At 42.3% G+C, this 21,154-nt stretch overlaps 2 protein-coding genes across 5 annotated transcripts in view; one reads left to right on the plus strand and one right to left on the minus strand.

Annotated features, from left to right (window-relative positions):
• The window catches only part of BTK (Bruton tyrosine kinase), a 32,511-nt gene extending 19,241 nt beyond the window's left edge, over positions 1 to 13,270 (minus strand). Inside the window, exons 1-4 of one of the 4 annotated variants that reach the window (XM_032330513.1) lie at positions 13,124 to 13,262; positions 8,026 to 8,173; positions 4,138 to 4,305; positions 3,491 to 3,589 (exon numbers count right to left, since the gene is read on the minus strand). In XM_032330513.1, coding sequence (XP_032186404.1) covers positions 3,491 to 3,589; positions 4,138 to 4,278 — 240 coding nt within the window. In that variant the 5' untranslated portion in view covers positions 4,279 to 4,305; positions 8,026 to 8,173; positions 13,124 to 13,262. Of the gene's footprint in view, positions 1 to 3,490; positions 3,590 to 4,137; positions 4,306 to 6,175; positions 6,833 to 8,025; positions 8,174 to 13,123 lie in introns of those variants that run through there. The other 3 variants (XM_032330512.1, XM_032330511.1, XM_032330510.1) reach the window with 3 other exon arrangements.
• A 1,998-nt stretch (positions 13,271 to 15,268) lies between these two features.
• Positions 15,269 to 19,649, plus strand: LOC116582308 (60S ribosomal protein L36a-like). The gene is made up of 6 exons (XM_032329709.1): positions 15,269 to 15,280; positions 16,821 to 16,979; positions 17,399 to 17,504; positions 17,703 to 17,770; positions 19,066 to 19,188; positions 19,493 to 19,649. Exons 1-6 carry the CDS (start codon positions 15,269 to 15,271, stop codon positions 19,511 to 19,513), a joined length of 489 nt encoding a protein of 162 aa, XP_032185600.1. The 3' UTR covers positions 19,514 to 19,649.
• The last annotated feature ends 1,505 nt before the right edge of the window (positions 19,650 to 21,154 follow it).

Genomic DNA, 21,154 nt, shown 5'->3' on the forward strand with positions numbered 1-21,154 from the left:
CACAAATACCATATGATTTCACTCGTATGTGGAATTTAAGAAAGAAATCAAACAAGCAAAGGAAAAAATGAGAGAGTCAAGGCAAGAAACAGATTTTTGAGTATAGAGAACAATCTGATGTTTACCAGAGGGGAGGTGGGTGAGTGGGTTAAATAGGTGATGGGGATTAAGGAGTGCACTTGTGATGATCACAGGAAGATGTATGGAACTGTTGAATTACTATATTGTACACCTGAAACCAATATAGCACTGCACGTTAACAAACTAGAATTAAAATAAAAACTTAAAAAAGAAAGCATAGTTATTGGTTGATGCATTGTTCTTTTTTGGATTTCCTTAGGTATTGGGAGTCCTCTGTAGTCACTCCAGAAGAATTTCCTGCCTAGACAATGCTAATTATTAGAGATTGCTTTCTTTAACCCAGTAGGGAAACATGTCCATAAGATCCAGCACAGATGTGTTAAAAAAAAACCTCAGGCATCTCAAACTATCGAGGAAAGGGAGGTTACCACTACTTCTGGTGTGTGTGTGTGTGTTGGGGGGGCTATTTCACACCATACATGAAAGTAAATTCAAAAGCTTAATGGGTGGATTCAAAGCTTAATATAAAAATGGAACAATGAGTGGACAGAGAAAAGAAATAAATGACTATATATAATTTTATGGGAGACAAGACTTCCCACTATAATGCTAAAGGTTAGACTCATTAAGAAAAGATGAACTAATTTGATGACATAGATTTTAAAACCCAGAATGGTAAAAATGAACAAGTAAAAAACACCATAAACAAAGTTCAAAGATAAATGAAAAACTAGGGAAAATATTTTCAACGTGTATTATAATTAAGGATTGATTCTTTTAATATATCAAGATCTCTTTTTTTTAAGATTTTATTTATTTATTTGACAGACAGAGATCACAAGTAGGCAGAGAGGTAGGCAGAGAGAGAGGAGGAAGCAGGTCCCCTGCTAAGCAGAGAGAGCCCAATGCGGGGCTTGATCCCAGGACCCTGAGACCATGACCAGAGCCAAAGGCAGAAGCTTTAACCCACTGAGCCACCCAGGCGCCTCTATATCAAGATCTCTTAAAAAGTACTAGCAATAAGGTAAACATTTCAATGGAAAAATGGCAAAAAATGAACAGGCAATTCACAAATGGAAAAACATAAATGAACTGTAAGACATATAAACAAACACTCAACCTTATGAGTAACCAAATATTGAAAAATAAGTCAGCAATGAAATATCACTTTTCTTGGCTGTCAAATTAACAAACATATAAAATATCTGGTAATGGAAAGAATGTAGAGAAATAGAGGTATAGCTCATGTATAGCTTGTAGGAGTGTATAAAATTTAAATTACACTGCTAGAAAATAAAATCGAATAAAAAGATAAACATAACCAAATTGTGCAGATTTAATAAAGAGAAGAACAATATTTTACTTCTAGGAAGTTATTATAAGGTAAAGAATAGCAAAAGTTCGTAAAGATGTATGCAAGGATGTTCTCAGTGTGTGGTTATAATATCAAGTTGGAACAACTTAAATGTGTAATAGAGATTGGTTAAACAAATTGCAGTATATTCATAATAGAGAATACCACACAGCCATTAAAATCACATTATTAAAGATTATCTATTGTCATGGGAAACATTTCCATATATTGTTAAATTGAAAAAGTACATTACAAATCAAGATGTGTAGTATGATTCTAAGTTTTAAATACCTAAGTACATAGGGGCACCTGGCACACTCAGTAGGAAGAGCATGTGACTCTTGATCTCAGGGTCCTGAGTTTGAGCCCTACATTGGGTGTAGAGATACTTAAATAACATTTTTAAAATATTTATTTATTTATTTTAGATGAGAGAGAGAGAGAGAGAGAGAGGAAGAGAGGGTGCGAGTGGGGGGAGGGGCAGAGGGAGAGAATCTTCAAGCAGCAGACTCCCGCCTGGGCCTGGAGTCCATCACAGGGCTGGATCCCAGGACCCTTGAGATCATGACAGGAGCCAAAACAAAGAGTTGGATGCTTAACCAACTGAGTCACCCAGGTGCCCCCTAAGTAAATAAACTTTACAAAAATAAATACACAATATACATATTAGTGTGAACATATGTGTTGCAAGTGGAGAAAAACAACTGTAAGTCTGTATACCAACATACATTAGTCATTTCTTTTTTTTTAAAGATTTTATTTATTTATTTATTTGACAGACAGAGATCACAAGTAGGCAGAGAGGCAAGCAGAGAGAGAGAGGAGGAAGCAGGCTCCCTGCCAAGCAGAGAGCCCAATGCGGGACTCGATCCTAGGACCCTGAGATCATGACCTGAGCCGAAGGCAGCGGCTTAACCCACTGAGCCACCCAGGCGCCCTACATTAGTCATTTCTAACTGAATAATGGGATTATGCATGATTTTATCATCTTTATTGTGCTTTTTTGTATTTTCTAGAGTTTCCAAAATAGGTACACACTACTCTTGTAATTAGGAAAAAAATAATAAATGATATTTTTAAAAGACTCAACTCAGAAATCCATAGGCATTTTGCCTTGGAGAGGCTCTGGGAAATGAGAGGAGAATCAAGAGTGAGTTGTTAAAGAATCTCATGACTCAGGGGTGCCTGGGTGGCTCAGTGGGTTAAGCCTCTGCCTTTGGCTCAGGTCGTGATCTCAGGGTCTTGGGATCAAGTCCTACATCGGGCTCTCTGCCCGGCAGGGAGCCTGCTTACTCCCTCTCTGCCTGCCTCTCTGCCTGCTTGTGATCTCTGTCTGCCAAATAAATGAATAAAATCTTTAAAAAAAGAAAAGAAAAGAAAAGAAAATTTCACATATTGGGACTCCTGGCTGGCTCAGGCAGCGGAGTATGTGACTCTTGATCTCAGGGTTGTGAGGTGGAGCCCCACGTTGGTTGTGGAGATTCCTTTTATTTACTTATTTTATTTTTTATTTTTAAAAATAATTTTATTTTTTTATGTTAGTCACCATACAATACAACATTAGTTTTTGTGTAGTGTTCCAAGATTCATTGTTTATGTACAACACCCAGTGCTCTATGCAATACGTGCCCTCTTTAATACCCACCACCAGGCTCACCCACCCCCCTCCCCCCTCCCCTCTAAAACCCTCAGTTTGTTTCCCAGAGTCCATAGTCTCTCATGGTTTGTCTCCCCCTCCAATCCTCACCCCCGTATTTTTCCTCTCCTTCTGCTAATGTGTGGAGATGCCTTTTTAAAAATAAAATCCTTCCGAAAAAAAAAAAAGAGAAAATTTGATATGTCTTCGTAAAATTGGTATTAGAACTTTTCAACATTAAGTGAGTTGTTCTGCATCTGGGGGAAAAATGCTGAAACTCAGTATAACCAAGAACAGAGTGAAGAATTTTGTGAGGGAGCTTTAACACATTGCACAGCATCACGGGTTTATTTACAGAGAGTTGAAGTGTTCTAAGTTTCTCACCACCTGTTCCTGCTCTGACAACGGGCTCTACTTACTGCAATCTGTCTTTCAGGCGGAGGATTTTTTTCAGGAACCACTGTTTCAACGCAGGTGATTTTCTCAACGTCTATCGAGCCCTTCTTACTGCCTCTTCTCTGAGAAAGAGAATGAGGAAGAAAATGGAGAAAGATTAGGAGTGACTAAGCAACCAGATAATTAGATTTTGTTATCTAATCATTCAACATAGTGAAGTGACACCCACACCCTATCCATCAGGACCTGCCATTAGGGGCGGGGGTGGGGGGGGAAGCAAGGACACTTCCAGATCTATTAATCTAAACTTCCTTGACTACCAGATAGAGGGCAAATACTATAGAAGAGTGGACGACTGTGTGTGCTTTTACCATAAAAAATAAATAATTTTTGAGACTTGGATTTCCTTCTCAACAATATTAATGAATGATTACCAACTGCAAGATTCCAATGGTAAGATTCCCCCCTCCTCGCCCATGGCTTCTTAGCACCTTTGAATTTTTGCTCCAGCGTGGCTGCAGTTAGTTCTAGGCTAGGAAACATTTTTCTGAGTTTGAAATAGACCTAGGTCCCTACCCACCTCCCTCCTCCAACCAAAAGTTATCTACCTCCTCAAGGAAGATCTAAGGCCAAATCCTAGATACTCAGGTTTCACAGCAGAGAAACTTACCCCACGTTCAAAGTCATACTCATAGTAGGAAAGTTTGTGCACAGTCAAGAGAAAGAGGCGCTTCTTGAAGTTTAAAGGCGAGGTCTTCTTTTTCTGTTGGGATCGCTTCAGAAAGATGCTCTCCAGTATCACGGCAGCCATAGCTTCTTTCTGGAGCTCACTTGTGTGCTGTTGATAAAGAAAGTTCTTGAGCACCCAGCACATAAATCCTCATCCCTCCTGGTTTCCCCTCAGCCTGGCCACTTAGTTTCAAATGGAACAGAATCGTGCAAAGCTAATGAAGAGCCTTCCTCCTCCCTTCATATCCTTCGCCCACAGCCTCCATCTCCGCCAGTCTTCAGGTGTAATAGATGCGCATTGAATAGGGAGGATGGGTTCAGCGTGAGTTCATGTACACTGGTTTTTTGTATAAGATCATGGAATGCTCTGGAGTCAAAGGCCATGTACCTGTGTGCTTGGTAATGTCTGGAGGCCATTTTATACTAACCACCCTTTATTGTATGTGCAGGATCCGTGAACAGCAAAAGTCTCAGTGCAACTGTTGATTCTGATATCCCCAGAAGGGACAATGCAGGTGCTAGAATTCCACTGAGGCAGATATTGGACTTTCAGTTCCCAGTTTCCTAGACAGTGAATGCAGTTTTTCAAACAGTGTCCCACCGGGTCTGTAACCCAGGGGTCTAGTAAGAATATGGAGGCTGCACCTGCAGTTATGGACGTATACTAACTGCCGCCCAACCGATTTTGCCCATCAGCCACTGGCTGAGCTACAAAGGATACAAGCTTTGTTCTAAAACTGAAAAACAATTTTGAGGGAGGCAGTTATTGGTTGTTTTTGGTTTTGGTTTTGGTTTTGGTTTTTCCTCTCCTTTTTTTCTTAGATTTGTTCTTGTAGACATTGTCATACAGAAGTGATGCAACTGTCTTGCTCTTATGAATGCCATCTCTGATTATTTACAAAAAGTAACTTGTTTACCCTCGCTAAACTCACAATACTCTAGAAAGACTCAGTTTAGGTAACTGAAGTACAGAAGTGCAAAGAAAGTTATGAAAAATCACCATTGGCTCTTTTGATTCACACAAAACATGCTTCTTATTAGTTATTCACTTAAAGTTTATGCACAATTGCATAGTACAAATTCCAAACCTTCCTTAGAAAGATAAAGTGAAAACATAAATACTGTCACAAAATGGGGCACTAAGTAAGTATTGAAAAAATCACCAGCTCACCTCAAATTTTGTTACATGTGGGTTTTTCTTAAGGGGGGAATAGATGGCATTTTGTAAATCTAAACTCCTTGTGCTTCTGGTGGCACCGTGGATTCTGGATAAATAAAGTCAGCATCATTTTTTACCTGCCAAGCACAGATTATTGCTCACACCAGGGAAGCAAGGGAGTGGTTTTTATCAAAGTCTGAGGCTATCCGCACCGTTATTTTGCTCTTTCCTGTGGTGTAGAAAATTCTATTACCATACTGGGGAGACATTAAAAATAGGTTAAAGGAACACCAGGGATGTTCAGAATGATCACTTTGCCACTTATTCACCATGTTGATGCGACTCTCTTCTGGTACTGGATTCATTCAATGGTTTATAAATGATCTTTTGAGAAAAATTAGGCCAAGGAGCGTACCTCTTCCCACACCTTGCCACACAGTTCCCTGACTCCTTGGTTTAAATGGTCTCCCGCAGGAGTGACGAACTGATAAGACCGGAGGACTTTCTAATGCTCAACACCCACAGAGATTTCTGTCAAACCTGAAATTATTCAATTATTCAGAAGTAGTGGTAACCAAGTAATGATACTGTATTCTCAAGAACTGTCAACTTACAGAGATCCTTGTAACAATACCATTTTTTCCCACAGTGAATTCCGATTAAGTACCTCTTCACAATCAAAAAGACTCCGATTACAGAGGAAAAAATAAAGCCTTAATGAAAGTGAGTAGCATGAGCAGTAAATTGGATCAGAAGCCTCCCAACAAACTACATCCAGTTTTCTTTCTGTTAGCTGAATAAAGCATACCCATCATTTTACCTTCAGTTTTGTTGCAAGCTCTTGATGGACACATTCCCTGCTCTGTCCCAGCATCCGCTTTAGTCTTGGCCTCTGCTCTTACTTCCTATAAGATAGGTCCTTCTGGAAGCTGCCTCTGCTCTTTTTCTCTTTTAGAACAAATCCAGTTTGTACAAGAGGACGCCTTCCTCTCTTTCAAGTGTCTATTGGGTTAGGGTTCAGTGCTGGTCTAAGTATGAGGAAGTAAGCGAGTCTCTCACTAGCCATCACCCCTCAGAGCAAGGGGTGAAATGGCCTCTACGGCTAGACTATTGAGTTAAAGGATTGCCAGGATTTCCAAGGTCTGGTTGCCCCTTCTTTGACTGCTTTCCCCTTAATTCCTTGTGATCCAGTCCAGACACACAGCCTGAAAATGTGGTAGTTCCTTCTTAGCCATCACCGATCCATCCACCAATATAATGTGAAAGGAGGTGAATCTGTCTTTATGTCTTCCTGAAGGTTGGTGTGTGATGGACCCTCTGCACTGGAGGGCAGCTGCAACTTATTTGTGGAAGTTTCTAAATTTTTTTCTAACCATATCAGCAGCTGACAGTCAATTTGACCACAAAGGACGCACCGTGAGGGCTGACCCTCCACTTCACTCAGACAGTGGGGGTGGGGGTGGAAACCAGAAGTGACATGAATATTATACACACACACACACACAGTTGTTCATATAAAGAAAGAGGAAGAAAAATAATAGAAAAACACAGAACTCTTCATTTAAAATACAGAATTCCAGCATTAAAATGTTCTCTTTATTATACTACAAATGCAAGGATTTTCATGTAGCCACATTTGCAGCCTCCCAGCTCCCTGTGGAGCAGCAGAATTCATAAAGAGAATGCTTGTAAGAGCGCAACCATCTTACAAACTTCACTATGCCAAGGAATTGATACAAAAAGCACCTGCAGGATCAGTAAACTAAACCTTTGGCCCTATCATTTGGCCTTTGGCCCTATCATTGCTCAAGCTAAGAGAAACACTATCAGGGACAACACCAGAGCAAAATTCAGAAGACTGCACAGACTGCTTATGATTGGGAAGAGTCCTGGAGATGCCAGTTAGAAATAACCAGTCAGTCATAGTTCAGATAGCTACTTAGCCAGAATATCCAAGAAATATCATTCTCTCTTTATTTCTCCTTTAAAGCATTACTCAATTGCCCAGAGCCTATCTATTTGGTTTTCTCCCCAGGGAATGGGAGGAAACGTGTGTTTCTTTCAGTGCAGTCTATACTCATTATTTATACTCATTATTTCATTTATTTCTCTCAACACAGAGCTGAGAAAATGAGACTCATGGAAGTTGTGTGACTTGCTCAACCTCATCCATTTGTGACTCCATAGCCCTTGCTGTTTCTGTGATACCTACCTCATTGCCTCCCGGATATATAAGGCATAATGTATATATATATATATATATATATATATATATATATATACACATTATGCCTTATATATATATATATATATACATATACATATGCCTTATATATATATATATACGTACATATACATATACATATATATATATGAATATAATTATTATTTTTTTGCCTTCAATGAGTTTTGATGCTATCTACTTCAGCACCCTGTAATCCCCCATGGTTATCATCAAAGAGCAGTTGGGAGAGACCCTCTGCATCTTCTAGGAACATTTGGCAAAAGAGGAAATGGTGGTAAGTTCAGGGGATGAGAGAGATTGCAGGGTCCTGGAGCATTTTCCTCTGCAAAAATCCTCCAAGTAAAAAGGATGATTTAGCCCTGTTAACTGTCAACTGTACCTTCTCCCACATGTGGACTCTTTTTAGTCATGCCAGATTTTCTTACATTTTCTTTTAAATCTTCCACAAGGAGATCCTAACTGGTGTTACTTGCTGTTTTCTTTTCAGGATTTCTTTTCATTGTTGATGGGATAAAAGCATAAGATTAGGTGAAACACCCATCCACTCTTTGTCCCTAGGGTTGTTATTGCATCCTGTGAATACAAAATTTTGATCAAATGTATTTTCTTTTACACTATAAAATGTTGCAAATAGATGGTATAGAGAAGAACAGTACACTCAGGTACTCACCAAGCTCTAATACAGTCTTAACATTGTGCCATAATTGCTTCTGGTGTTTTCAGAAATAAAATACTACCCATAGAGTCAAAACCTCTTTGGAAACTCCTCTTCAACCAATCCCCGTCCTTCCTCAGAGGTTAACAATATCTTGAATTTGGTGTTTATCATTCCTAGGCATGTTTTTACATTATTACTGCATATGTAAATATCCACAAAAGATATTTAGTTTGGTTTGCATGTTTAACATTTTTTTAAAGATTTTATTTATTTATTTGACAGACAGAGATCACAAGTAGGCAAAGAGGCAGGCAGAGAGAGAGGAGGAAGCAGGTTCCCTGCTGAGCAGAGAGCTCAATGCGGGGCTCGAACCCAGGACCCTGGGATCATGACCTGAGATGAAAGCAGAGGCTTTAACCCACTGAGCCACATATTCTTCAGCAGCTTGCTTTTCTTCTCAGTATATTTTTTTAAGAAATATTTACTTATTTATTTGAGAGAGAGAGAGAGAGAACACACTTTGGTGTGAGTGGGGCGAGGAGCAGAGGGAGAGAGAGTATCCCAAACAGACTCCCAGCTGAGTGTGGAGCCCTGCATGGGGCTTGATCTCACCACCCATGAGATCATGACCTGAGCCGAAATCATAAGTGGGATGCTTACCCTACTGAGCCACCCAGGTGCCCCTCCCAGTATAATAGTTTATGATTTATTTATGTTGGTAGCTCTAGACTATTTCTATGTGTTTAAAGTATTCTGTATCATGAATTCATCACATTTGGTTTGTCCAGTCTCCTATTGATGGATGTTCAGGTTGCTTGTTTTCAATTATAAGTGATGCTGCTGTGCACATCCTTGTGCAAGTGATCATGGTTTTCCACTCTCAGAATGAATTCTCAGTTACTCAGACGAAGTGGCAAACCCAGGTCTGGCTTATCTGTTGGCCTATGTGCTTTGTGTTATCCCTTGTTCCCGTTTCAGTCCTGTCTTCCTGAAGTTTTACTATGGAATCTGGTAGAATTAGCAACTGTCTGAAATTAGAATAGGTATGATGGGCTAAATTTAGCTTCCCCCCAAATCTCTTCTCAGTCTCAAGAAGCATCTCTCAGGTTCCGATTGAGATTTTCACTGAGAATTCCTTGGCCTGGGAACCAGAAGAGACATCTTCTTTAGAATATAACCATAGCAACAAAGAAACCAAATTACTCTTGCTAAATTCCCAAGAAGCTCTAGTCATTATTTGATAAACTTCATGGTCAGTGTAACAGGTGACCAAATTTGTGGTGAGGCCCTCCAGCCAAAATCAGTTTTCTGGCTGTGTGTTGCCCAGGGAACTTCTCACCTCCTGCAGTCCTCTCTAAGAGGTCTTGGGTCTCTGGTTCTTCTTCAGCCTCTTGTCATGTTAACATTGACCATGAGAGCCAGATGGTTAATCTGAAGTCTGCACTCAGCATCAGACTGGTGGTAATACTTTCAGCACTGTCCCTCTGCTCTGAGGGTGACTCCTGTGGTGTCCATTTTTAGCTCTGGACTTGAGAGGCCCTTTGGCCTTCTCTTTAGGTTCAGTTTTTGTTTTCCCTGGCTTAAACATATGCTGTTTTTTCTCTTTCAATAGTAAATGAACACATTTAATTATAAAAAATGTTTCAAGGATAAGAATATTAAAAAGAAAATCTCAATTACAAGCTCATTTTGCAAAGGCATTAATCTTGGGGCATATTACCTTCCATTTTTTCTTGTGCATTTCTCTTAGGTTGGAGATTGTGTTACATATAGTATTTGCAGTTTCCTTGCATTCCTGAACATTATCTATCCATCCATCCTCCCAACACACCTTTTCCCCAAAATATCTGAAGGTCTTGTTTAACAGTATTCTTGAGTATTTTTCCGTGGTATTAGTATCTCTATATAAGTATCATTTACCAAGTCAGAAAGTGCGTGCATTTTGCATTTTGAAATATATTGACAAAGTAGTTTCCAGAGGCATTTTACCAATTTCCACTCCAGACAGCAGTTTTTGAGAGTCTGCTTTTCCCATTCCTTTATTTATTTTCAGCTCCATTTCTAGTCAGTTTTTTTACTCTGTTTTTATTGCCGACTAGTCTGCTTTTTCATTGAGCCAGTGATCTGGAACTCCAGTGTATTCCAACCTACAACTTGTCTAAAATTTAACTTATATTGACTCTCAAGAATCTTGTCTTCTAGAGATGAGCTAATTGACTATAGTTTATTGTTTTTAGGGATGCAAGGCTGTGAGATGAGCTTGACGTTCAGATAAGCAACATTAACTCTCAGGGCATCTAGTGATGCTTCTCCGAGAGTAAGAAGGAAAGCCTGGGATTAAGGATTTTGTGTTTCAAACACCCTGTGTCAGTGCACATGAACCTCTATAGAAACTGAAAGTCACACGTGGCCTATTTGTTTCAGGGTCCTCAGAGGAGTTCTCTCTCCCCCTCCCCTGATGGCTTCATTTGCATAACCAAGCAGCTTTGGAGTGAATTAGGTCAATGTCTTGTTTCTAGCTTCTTGTTGAATACTGCCTCACTGAAAATTCTAGCTCTCCCTTATTCCCAGGAGTTAGCGATTTGGCCTCCCCGTAGCATCTTTGGGCAAACAGCAGCAGGGATCTGGCAACTCTTTGGAGAACATCTGAACTCGTTTTCAAAAGGCATGTCTTCCCCTTACACCTAAGTCACTTCCTGGTATGGGTTGAGTCCGCTGAAAGGAAAGTCTCTGTAGGAGATTTGTTCAAATGGAAATAGTATATCATGGTGATGATAATTTAAAATTACACCGAGACCCTTGAAGTGGATGGAAAATTGCACTGTTTCTCACCATAAAGAGTTCACAAAGGGCTCCAGACAAACACATCACTGGCCATAAGCAACAGAATTTGGGCTTTAACACAAACAGTTTAAACAGTTTGGCTATAAAGGAGGTCAGAACAGAGCAAACAGGGTTAGCCTTAAGGGATAGTGTTTTGGTTGAATGCTTTAGGTTCCATGAGTATTTGCATTTTGTAGCTTATTAGGAGGATGGCATTGTTTTATCAAATAACTGAGGCTCCCAAGAGGCTATAGCACCCTGGTTTCAGGGGCTTGGCATGCAAAAGGAGGGAAGGAGCAGAGCTAGAACACAGCTAACAGTACAGAGGACAGTCCCTCAGCTTTATAGATCCCACCTCTGGGCTTTGCTGCTGTTCTGCATCTGGAAACCCACAACATGCCATAGAGATTTGGAGCTTGGAGAACTGGGTGATCAGGACACTGGGCCAGGACTGGGGCGTCTGGGTGGCTCAGTAAGTTAAGTGTCTGCCTTTGGCTCAGGTCATGGTCCCAGGGTCCTGGGATGGAGCCCTGCATTGAGCCCCACATCAGGCCCCCTGCTCAGCTGTGAGCCTGCTTCTCCCTCTCCAACTCCCCCTACTGTGCTCTCTCTCTCTGTGGCAAATAAATAAATAAATAAAATCTTTTTTAAAAAGTTAATTGGGGATGTCGGGGCGGCTCAGTTGGTTGGGTGGCTGCCTTTGGCTCAGGTGATGATCCCAGTGTCCTGGGATCAAGTCCCACATCGGGCTCCTTGCTCCGCAGGGAGCCTGCTTCCCCTCAACCCTCTCTCTGCCTGCCTCACTGCCTGCTTGTACTCTATCTCTCTGACAAACAAATAAATAAAATCTTTTTAAAAATAAAAATAAATTAAGAAAGGAAATTGGACCAGGATTCCATTTGGAGGTCTAATAGCTCATCCAGGGATGTCTTGATCAGGGCCACCAACCACTTTTATTCTAAATGCCACACCATCTGCCCTAGGCAGAGCCGCTCAGGCAGTATAAAAATCAGAGCAAACATGGAGATATTAGCACTTACAATTGCCAGGCTTTAACCGTTTTATATATATTAACAGTTACTATTCATGACAATCCTATGGGGAAGGTACTAGAAAGGGAAAGGAAAGGGCAGGAATAATCTAATGCAATTCACCAACTGTTCATTAAGCTCTGAACCTATTCCCAGGAATGCGGTAATGAACGAGATAAAAGGGGGGTGTATAGGAAGAGGGAATACAAGTAGAGAGAGTAGGGGGAGGAAAAGGAGTAAGGGGACGGAGAGGGGGGAAAGGAGAGGAGGAGAGAAGAGAAAGGAAGAGGAGAAATGATGAAGACAAAAGAAAGCCGTGCACATGGCAGGCAGTGCTAATAGGAAAAACTGGCCCCATGACCTCAGGGGTCAGCCCCACTGTTTGGGCTGAGGGTGAGGCTATTTTCTTCTGGCCCAGTCTGTGACCCACATCACCACGAGGCTGGCACACACAATCCTTCCAATAAGCCAGCTCTGCTCCTGGCAACAACGGTCCGAATTAGCCCATGGCAGGCAACTTCCCCCCAGGGTTAGCCTGGGCTTTTCCCCAGTTTACAAAGGCACGTGAGTTTTTACTGTTCTCTCAATGTGCCTCTTAGATTTTCTTCTCCTAAGGGCCTCTGGACACAAATCTACCTTTTGCATCTTCAGGCAGTATTTGACCAAATGGCATATTTGTATCCTCCTGCCATCGCCAAGATTCCTCTTTTGCCAAGGTTTGCAAGGGTGCCCACTTCCAACAGTTGCTACCTGTTCCAGTGGTCCCCTCATGTCCCTCTTTGCTCTTCTTCTTCCCCCCACAACCTGACTCAGAAGGAACCCTTCAGTCCCTTCTGATCATCGGGAAGGGCTGCCAGGGCCTTGCACTGATGACCCTGCTACCCTCTGTCAGCCTCCTTTTCGGGCAAGACTATATGGCACGAGCCATGCTTTCTCTCCTGCCTTGAGGGGGCGGTCCCCATGAAAAGGATTTGCGGCGGCTGCCCAGCCCTTGCCATACCCCAGACCCACCTCAGTCCTGACTTAATGCAGGTAGCTTCCCAGATGCATTGAGATGCCAGGACTTTGAAGGTGTAATTCGATCTCAGAAGACACTGGCCCTGGAGACATATTCTTACAGTCCAGAGAGGAAGGACAGTCTGAGCAAACCCCACCCTTTCACAGCCACTCAGTTCCCTTTTTTTGTTTCCTGACTTAAACCAATGCCTTTTTTTTCTTCTTCTCAGCAGCATGGTATCTGGTTCCCTGCTGCTGTCCTTATCCCCCCACCCAACCCCCAACTGTCCCCGCCCTTCATTTGCTTGGGACCTCTGACACTCCTGTCTTGAATGTGCTCTTGAAAGTGCTCTGCTCAACATTGCTGGGGCCACTGAGACTCTAGATGGGGCTGGGTTGGCAAACAGGTCACCATGCTGACCTCCCCCAAGGTAAAGGGACCTTGTACCCTAAAGATCTGTGGGGATAATCAGCAGAGAGCGGAGACTTAGAGGAAGGACAAGAAATGCAGACCTGCAAAGACAAAACAAAGGGTCTAATGAGGGAGAATGTCTTTAGAGCCTCCTGTCCTTGAAGACAGTGGACACTGGGGGGTCACACCGTTAATCTTGATAAGGAAAGATGGAGAGTGCTCACAAAAGGGACCCCAAAGTGCAGAACCCGAGAGAGAGAGAGAGGTAGAGACAAGACTTCCCCCTGCTGAGTCATTTTCTAAGAAAGCATTTTTTCCCCCTACAGATAAAAATGTCTGAATGTAAGCCCACACAAAGACTTGTGCCCTTCCCCATTTTCTGTGGATGTTGATTTTCTCCCTTTCAAATTTGGCCTCAGGGATTAACTCTTCATGTACACCTTTCTCTTTAACTCTGTAAACCCATGAACCCAAGTAAACACGTCCCTCAAAGCCCGAATGTGTCCTCAACTACTTCCTAGCCTATGTCTAGCCATAGTCATCTCTTGGAGCCTTCTCCTAGAAAATGCAGCTGGTCGTGGCTGCCGACCAGGATGGCAGCATGGCCCCGGCTGACTGGTCTGCAAGCCCACCTTGACACAGGGGGCATGGCCATGTTCTCGCCCCCAGGTGCTGGATCTTAACGTAGGAGCAGATCACAGATCTCACCAGAAGTCTGTCAGAGTTTTTAAGACAACAAGGTGTTTTTTTTTTTCTAAAGCATTTTGTAGGAATGGTAGAGTGGGTAATCCTCACATCTGCACAAGATAGATGGGCAATAAGTCTTGCACGATCTCACTATATCATTGACAACATACATCGTCTTACTAGCCACCTCTGAACAGCTGCTCTAGTCTCCTGTCTGAGAGTCGCCGTCACAGACATTTTCCTTCCCTCCCCTTTTCTTCAGTCAGATGCTCACTGTTGTCACCTGGCCCATCTCTTCACAAGATCCATCTTGGGGTGGAGATTGGAAATTGATAGGCATACAGTGGAGGATCTGGACAAGGGAGAATGGGACAGGGGATAGGGTAAGATAGACCTAGGCAATTTTTTTAACTATCTTCCCACGAGCCCTTCCTTAACATACTTGTCTAGATTGATCGAAGGGCTGCACCCAAATAGTGCAAATAAATGGCCTAGTGTCACCTCAAGAGAGTTCCAAGGTAATATAAGGTTCTGGTTTTGGTAGTATCCTGCTTAACATTTTTCCTAATGAGCTTTGAGGAAGATACAGAAAGTAGCCTAGCTAATTTGTGAACGCTACAACGCTCTCGGGGGCAAGACTGGGTGATGGAACCAGAGCAATCAGTTTGTAAAAAGATCTTGATCACCTGGTATGAAGAGCAAGTGTATTTTACCAGAGCTAAGGGTCATGTCCTGTAATGGGGCACCGAACTGAACTTTAAAAGACTCCAGGTGAAGGTGGAAGAGCAGTAGGATTTGTGCAAATGGTTCAGAGGTTTTTGCTGATAGTAATGAAGAGAAACGTCATGTCAGTAACATGGCTGCCAGAAAATCCAAGGTGAAAATAGGCTTCCTGTAAAATATCTAGATAGAGGAAAGTAAATAGGCCACCTACTCTGCAAGGTCAGGCCATATCTAGACTCCTGTGTTCAGTTCTGGCGCCTCATGTTCGGGAAAATTAATGAGCAGGAACATGTCCAAAACACAGACCAGGATTAGTGAAGGGAATCAAAGCCAAAGCCATGCCATACAAGGTATGATACAAAGATCTAAGGTTGACTAAGAGGGGCCATGTTCACTGTCTTCATAATTCCATGTTACTAACATCAAAAGCCTCTAGAAACCCCTCAAAGTCCAGTGAGACTGCCTAAGAGCCCAAAGAGAAGAATATGCTGAAACTATGGGCTGGCTGTCTGGCAAAGAAACTTTTAGGAAATGTAGTAGCAGGTAGGGGTACTGTTTTCATTATCTCCTTCCCAGACACCACCCAACAAAAAGGGGATAATCTGAGAGTCAGCTCTGGACCCCTGGGTATTCCTGGAGAATTATGCAAGCAGGAGACCCCAGGCTTTCATAGTTCCTTAGCCCCTAATCACTTGTACCCCTTCCTGAGTCCCTGCTCAGTTCTTCATCAACCTCTACCCTGGTTGCACTGTGTGATGACATGGTTAGGTGCAAGGCTGTGGTGCTAGAAACTACCTGGGATGAAATTCCAGCTCCACGAAATAAACACCTGTGTTGTGCCTCAGTTTCCTCACCTGTTAAATATTAATAATGGCACACAGTGCATGGAGTGGTTTGGATTACAAGAGGTAGTAGATGAGGTGTTTAGGAAAACGCCTGGTATATATTAAGTGCTCAGTAATTGTTAACTATTATAATTTCCAGGCCACAACAGACATACTGTATAATGGTAAAGAAACCCAGGCTCTGGAATCAGATCACCTGTGTTTGTGTCCTGGTTCCACTAAATACTATCTACAGTGGGCAAAATGTTGATGATCCTACGGCCTCAATTTTCTTATCTTTAAAACGGGTATGATAGTACCACCTACCTCCTGGAGTTACTGTGAGAATTTTATGAGACAATCCATTTTAAATACTCAGTACCCTGCAGTCTTTCTCTGCTACACTCTTGAAACCTAGCACATGACTTCTGCCAGGTATGCAGGGAAAGGAAGAGATGCTGGATATATATATATTTTTTTATCTCTTGGCCTGTTGTTTGTTATTGTGCGAGCTGAACAATTTCATTGTCACTTTTCAGGGCAGCCAACTTGTTCCTTCAATAAAAGGGGGCTGCTTGAATGCCGATCCTTCATACTGTTTTACAAAGTACTTTCTAATTATAAATTTATGAGACTGATTATTTTGTTACCCTGTCCCTGCCCTAGCAGCCCAACACAGAATAGGAATTCAATTAACATTTGTGGGATGAACCAAACAGCCATGTGATAAATGAATTAGAGCACTGGCTCCCTCCAAGCCTTCAGTTAACCAGTAGTTCCCTGTCAAAAATATTCCCAGTGTCCTTGATATGAAACAGTAACGGAACCTGGGTGTGTAGGGCTCCTCCCTTTGATCCTAGTCCTCGCTTCCCTCGGAGATTTGGACAGGGACGCCCAAAGGTCTAGAACGAGCACTGTTTCCCTCGTTTAACGCTGCTACCTAGCGGGGTCCGCCAGAAGCGATGAAGTGAGGAAGAACTGCAAAGCTTGGGCACCCGACCCAGGTCAAAGATAGGATCGGCCTCAGGCCTAGCCCTTCCTTAAGCTCCTATCCACGGCTCCGAAGCGAGTCCTCTCAGCCGCCAGAGGGCGGTGCTCACAGAGCCTTAGACTCTATGGTCCTTCTCGCCACTCCCATGAGCAAGAGCGACCAGAAACCTCCTATATACTTCCGTTTCCGGGCACGTCTCTTTCTTTCTGTGTGGATTGCGCTCTCGCAAACATGGTAGGATTTGGGGAGCGGGCCTGGTAACATCCAGCTTAATCTTTTCACCCCCTTCGACGGAGGCCGACCCAGGCTGGCTTTAGGTCCATTCGCGGACTCGTTGTACCAAAGAAACCCAGCGCTGCTGGGATCGGCCCCGAAGACACGGGGCTTCGGAGTCAGGAAATGAAGTGATGGGATCAAAGAGGTAGACTAAGCTGGGGTTGGAGGGAACATGCACGCTCTCCACTTCGGGGCCCAGCGGAGGCCGCTGGACCTGAAGCACATGGCGGCTGTACCACCTTCTAGTCAGGTGGTGTGCGCTCGCGAAGACTGAGAGTCGAGCCTTCGGGGGAGGTCTTAGGTTCGGCTGGGTCGTTAAGGGCGTTGTGCAATGGGTATCTGATAACGCTGCTCGTTCTGAACGGTTTCTTTACTAGGTGAACGTTCCTAAAACCCGCCGGACTTTCTGCAAGAAGTGTGGCAAGCACCAACCCCACAAAGTGACACAGTACAAGAAAGGAAAAGATTCTCTTTATGCCCAGGGTAAGACGGCCTGTATGTAATTTGGTTTTAATTATTCAGGAACTAGTGGAATACATACACCGTGCCGTGCCCCGTCCCTCACTGCCACTTGGGTATTGTTTTTCTGCTGGAAAACCCAAGATAAAACGTGTAAGAAGACTTCGTGTGGCAGTTGTGATTATCTTTGGTATGTTGTAACAAATAACCTCATTCTTCCAGGAAAGCGGCGTTATGATAGGAAGCAGAGTGGCTATGGTGGGCAGACGAAGCCTATTTTCCGGAAAAAGGTTAGTAGTAATTACCATTTGACATGCTTCTGTAGTAAAGACTTTGCATTATTCTCTAGCCTAAATACAGTACAGGTGTGATAGTTTCAGCGATTCCCTACGTTACCTGCGGTGACACATCTAGGAGGCAGTGTAGCTATGAGCACAACCCCGGTCTGACTCTAGTCAGACTCTAGTCTACAATCTTGCAATATCTTGGTGTTTTATTATTTTTGTCCTAACCTTTTTGAAGAGGCAAAATTAAGTTAAGAGGAATGTGCTCTAATTTCCCAAGGACTGAAGTTTCAGGACACCAGTGAATGCTTTCTTTGTTACCTTTCATACCCTAGTGAATCTTCAGCCTTTGCTTGCAGTGAGAATTGCTTTCTCACTTTGCTTCTCAGTTCAGAAGCCTGCATACTGCAACCAATCTCGTGAGGCTTTCAGAGTTCTTAAAATCCTCATGTAAGCCTTCCACTGCACTTCTGAATTCTCCTGTCCTCATCCAGGCCAAATGAGTTTCTGTTCTGCCCTAGGTGATCTGGTGCCCCTTAAAGTACATAGTGCCTGGAACAGCATTCCTGTGAACACAGCATTTCTTTTGGTGCTTTGCTCATTCAGCCTCCTGCCAGAAAGTACTAAGGAATAACAGTTGTGTTCATTTAGGTGCCATAAATGGTTTGAGCTCAAGGTGGTAAAGATTGTCTTTTCGCATTCGGCTAACTTCTTTAGAAGGTGGGAAGATTCTGCCTAGGCTTTGGTTTTTTGGAGAACTGAATAGGCAGAAGTAGAATTCTGATTATAGGAGTAGTCTTAAAAAGTTGATTCCTGTACCTTGAGTTAAATAGATACAGTTGAATACACATAAATTGTAGACATAATTTTAGGTAGTCTCTAGAGAATTGATAAATCTGAAGTAACAATTATTAAATTCTGTTTATTGAGAAAGTTGTGTTCAGTTCATGGTTTCAGGGATTTGGTTGACCCATTTTTGTTTGTGGGGAATACAAGTATGTAGAGCTGGTGAAAGGCCACAAGTTGAAGGTGGTGTGATAAATGACCATTTGGTAAGAAGCTCTTCAGGGTGTTTGATGGGAATAGAGGATTTGATGGCAATCAGATGATCTACCTTTGCTATTAAATTTCTTAAATGCACTGATTCTCACATTTCTGTTTTCTCCCCATAGCTAAAGACAAATTGCTAAAACTGTCATTTGCAAAGCTTCCCTTTAAGTAGTACTTAACCCAACAGTCCTCCGTTTTGAAGAAAGATTTTCTTCAGTGATTTATGAAAGGATTGACTTCATTTTTTCCAGGCTAAAACTACAAAGAAGATTGTGCTGAGGCTTGAATGTGTTGAGCCCAATTGCAGATCTAAGAGAATGCTGGCTATTAAGAGATGCAAACATTTTGAACTGGGAGGAGATAAGAAGAGAAAGGTATATAATTGCAGGTGGAAGGGTGCAATCTTTCCTGTTGGGTGAGGTGAACGTTTCTCTCCACTTAACTGATGGTGGAATCCGGAACGGGGAAATCCTCATAAAAATAAGTAGATCCATAGCTGAAGGTATGAGGTTTTGGTATAATGGTTTTGGTGTTGGTTTTGGCATGAGTAGTAGAGGGATAATGAGACTTAATTAAAAGGAGGTGATCTCTTTAGGGGGATAATTGTATACTTGAGAGAGCAGAGGTTCTTTGCAAAATAAAAAAAAAAACTCACTTTTTTTTTCTGTTCCATTACAGGGCCAGGTGATCCAGTTCTAAACTTCATATTTTTATATTATGAAGACAGTAAAATCTTGAGGTTATGTTCACTTCATTTGGTTGCAGTTGGTCTTTTAAGATGGAAATAAAGTACTGGCATCAATAAAATTCCTCTCGTGGGGCAGTTTATGCTTGAGTCTTCTGGGTACTTTATTTTGGATTGAATTTGGTGGTTGAACTCCTATCAAATGTGGTGATCATCCAGTTTGGCACTTAAGTTACATGAGCTTTCATGGGATTCCTTTTGCTGTTAAACAAGGGTTATTATCATGGGATGTAAGTAGAGTCCCATGATAACTATCAATTATACCCATAGTGAACGTAAAGTTTACCTAGAGTGAAATAATTTCTCTCCTATACCCTTGCTACTTCAGTCCTTCAGTGAGGAATTTAGGCTGTTTTTATGCACAGCATACTGTATGGAGCACACTATATTCTATATTCTCAGACTTAACGCTAACATTGTTCAGACCTTTTGACATAACCCCCCAGATTTCAAAGTAGACATAAATTCTCATGTTGAAATAACAGCAGAAGATAAAATTTCTAGTGAATTAAGCTGCCTGGCAGAATTTAACAGGGATATATGCTGATTTTTAAAGACGTCTAATCATTGCAAATTTTATACTTTTTAAGATTGATGTTATTTGACAGAGTACCAGTAGGCAGGGAAGCAGGCTCCCTGCTGAGCATAGAGCCTGATGTGGGGCTTGATCCCAGGACCCTGAGATCATGACCTGAGCTGAAGGCAGAGGCTTAACCCACTGAGCCACCGAGGCACCCCTGTATACTTGATTCATTTTTATTTCATTTTTTAATTTATTATTTTTGTATACTGATTCTTAACTGATGTTCAGCTTTTCATACTTGTGCAGCAAAACTGGAGGCAAAACATAGAAGCTATACCTTTTGGTGACCAAGTACATCTCAGTGGGATGGAGCAGTTCCAAACTGCCTTGTTTCCGTGGGTGATTAAGTCTGGGCTTGCCAGTTTTAGCAAATGATTACTCCAATTTTATTTACAATAAATGGAAATCACCTGACCGGCAAAGGAATTGTTAACAACATGCCCTTTGTATTTGGAGGGCCTTTGTCCCTTGCTAATTTTTGTGCTGTTGCACATTCAGATGGTGGAGCTGCTGCCTTTGGTTCTGTGAGAGAAGGCTCATTGTGAATGGAGAGGGGATGAGCAGGCTTGAAGCTTTGACTACAGATTGGTCCTCAGGCAAATGGTAGGGAAAGAAGATTCTAATGTCTGGAAATGCCTTTAAAATGATCCATTCCCTGTGGCACCTGGGTGGTTCAGTCACTTAAGTGTCTGACTTGATTTTGGCGCAGGTCATGATCTCTGGGTTATGAGATTGAACCCCACATCAGGCTGGGTGCAGGGCCTGCTTGGCATCCCCTTTCCTTCTGCACCCCCTCTTAAAAAAAAGGATCCATTTCCACATACCCCAGTCTGAAGGTCACTGCCTCGTCACATCCTGGAAAGGAGGCAGCTTAAAGGGGAGAGGGTGTTCTGGCCAGAGATCATAATGGATCAACTACTGCTTGTGAAAGTAAGCCACCTGCATTTGTTGGCTCTAGATTGCAAAAAACCTTAGGATTTAGAAACCTGTGTGGTGGAATGTTTGAGATGGT

This window comes from Mustela erminea, chromosome X (assembly GCF_009829155.1).
Source record: "Mustela erminea isolate mMusErm1 chromosome X, mMusErm1.Pri, whole genome shotgun sequence".
NCBI lineage: Eukaryota > Metazoa > Chordata > Mammalia > Carnivora > Mustelidae > Mustela > Mustela erminea.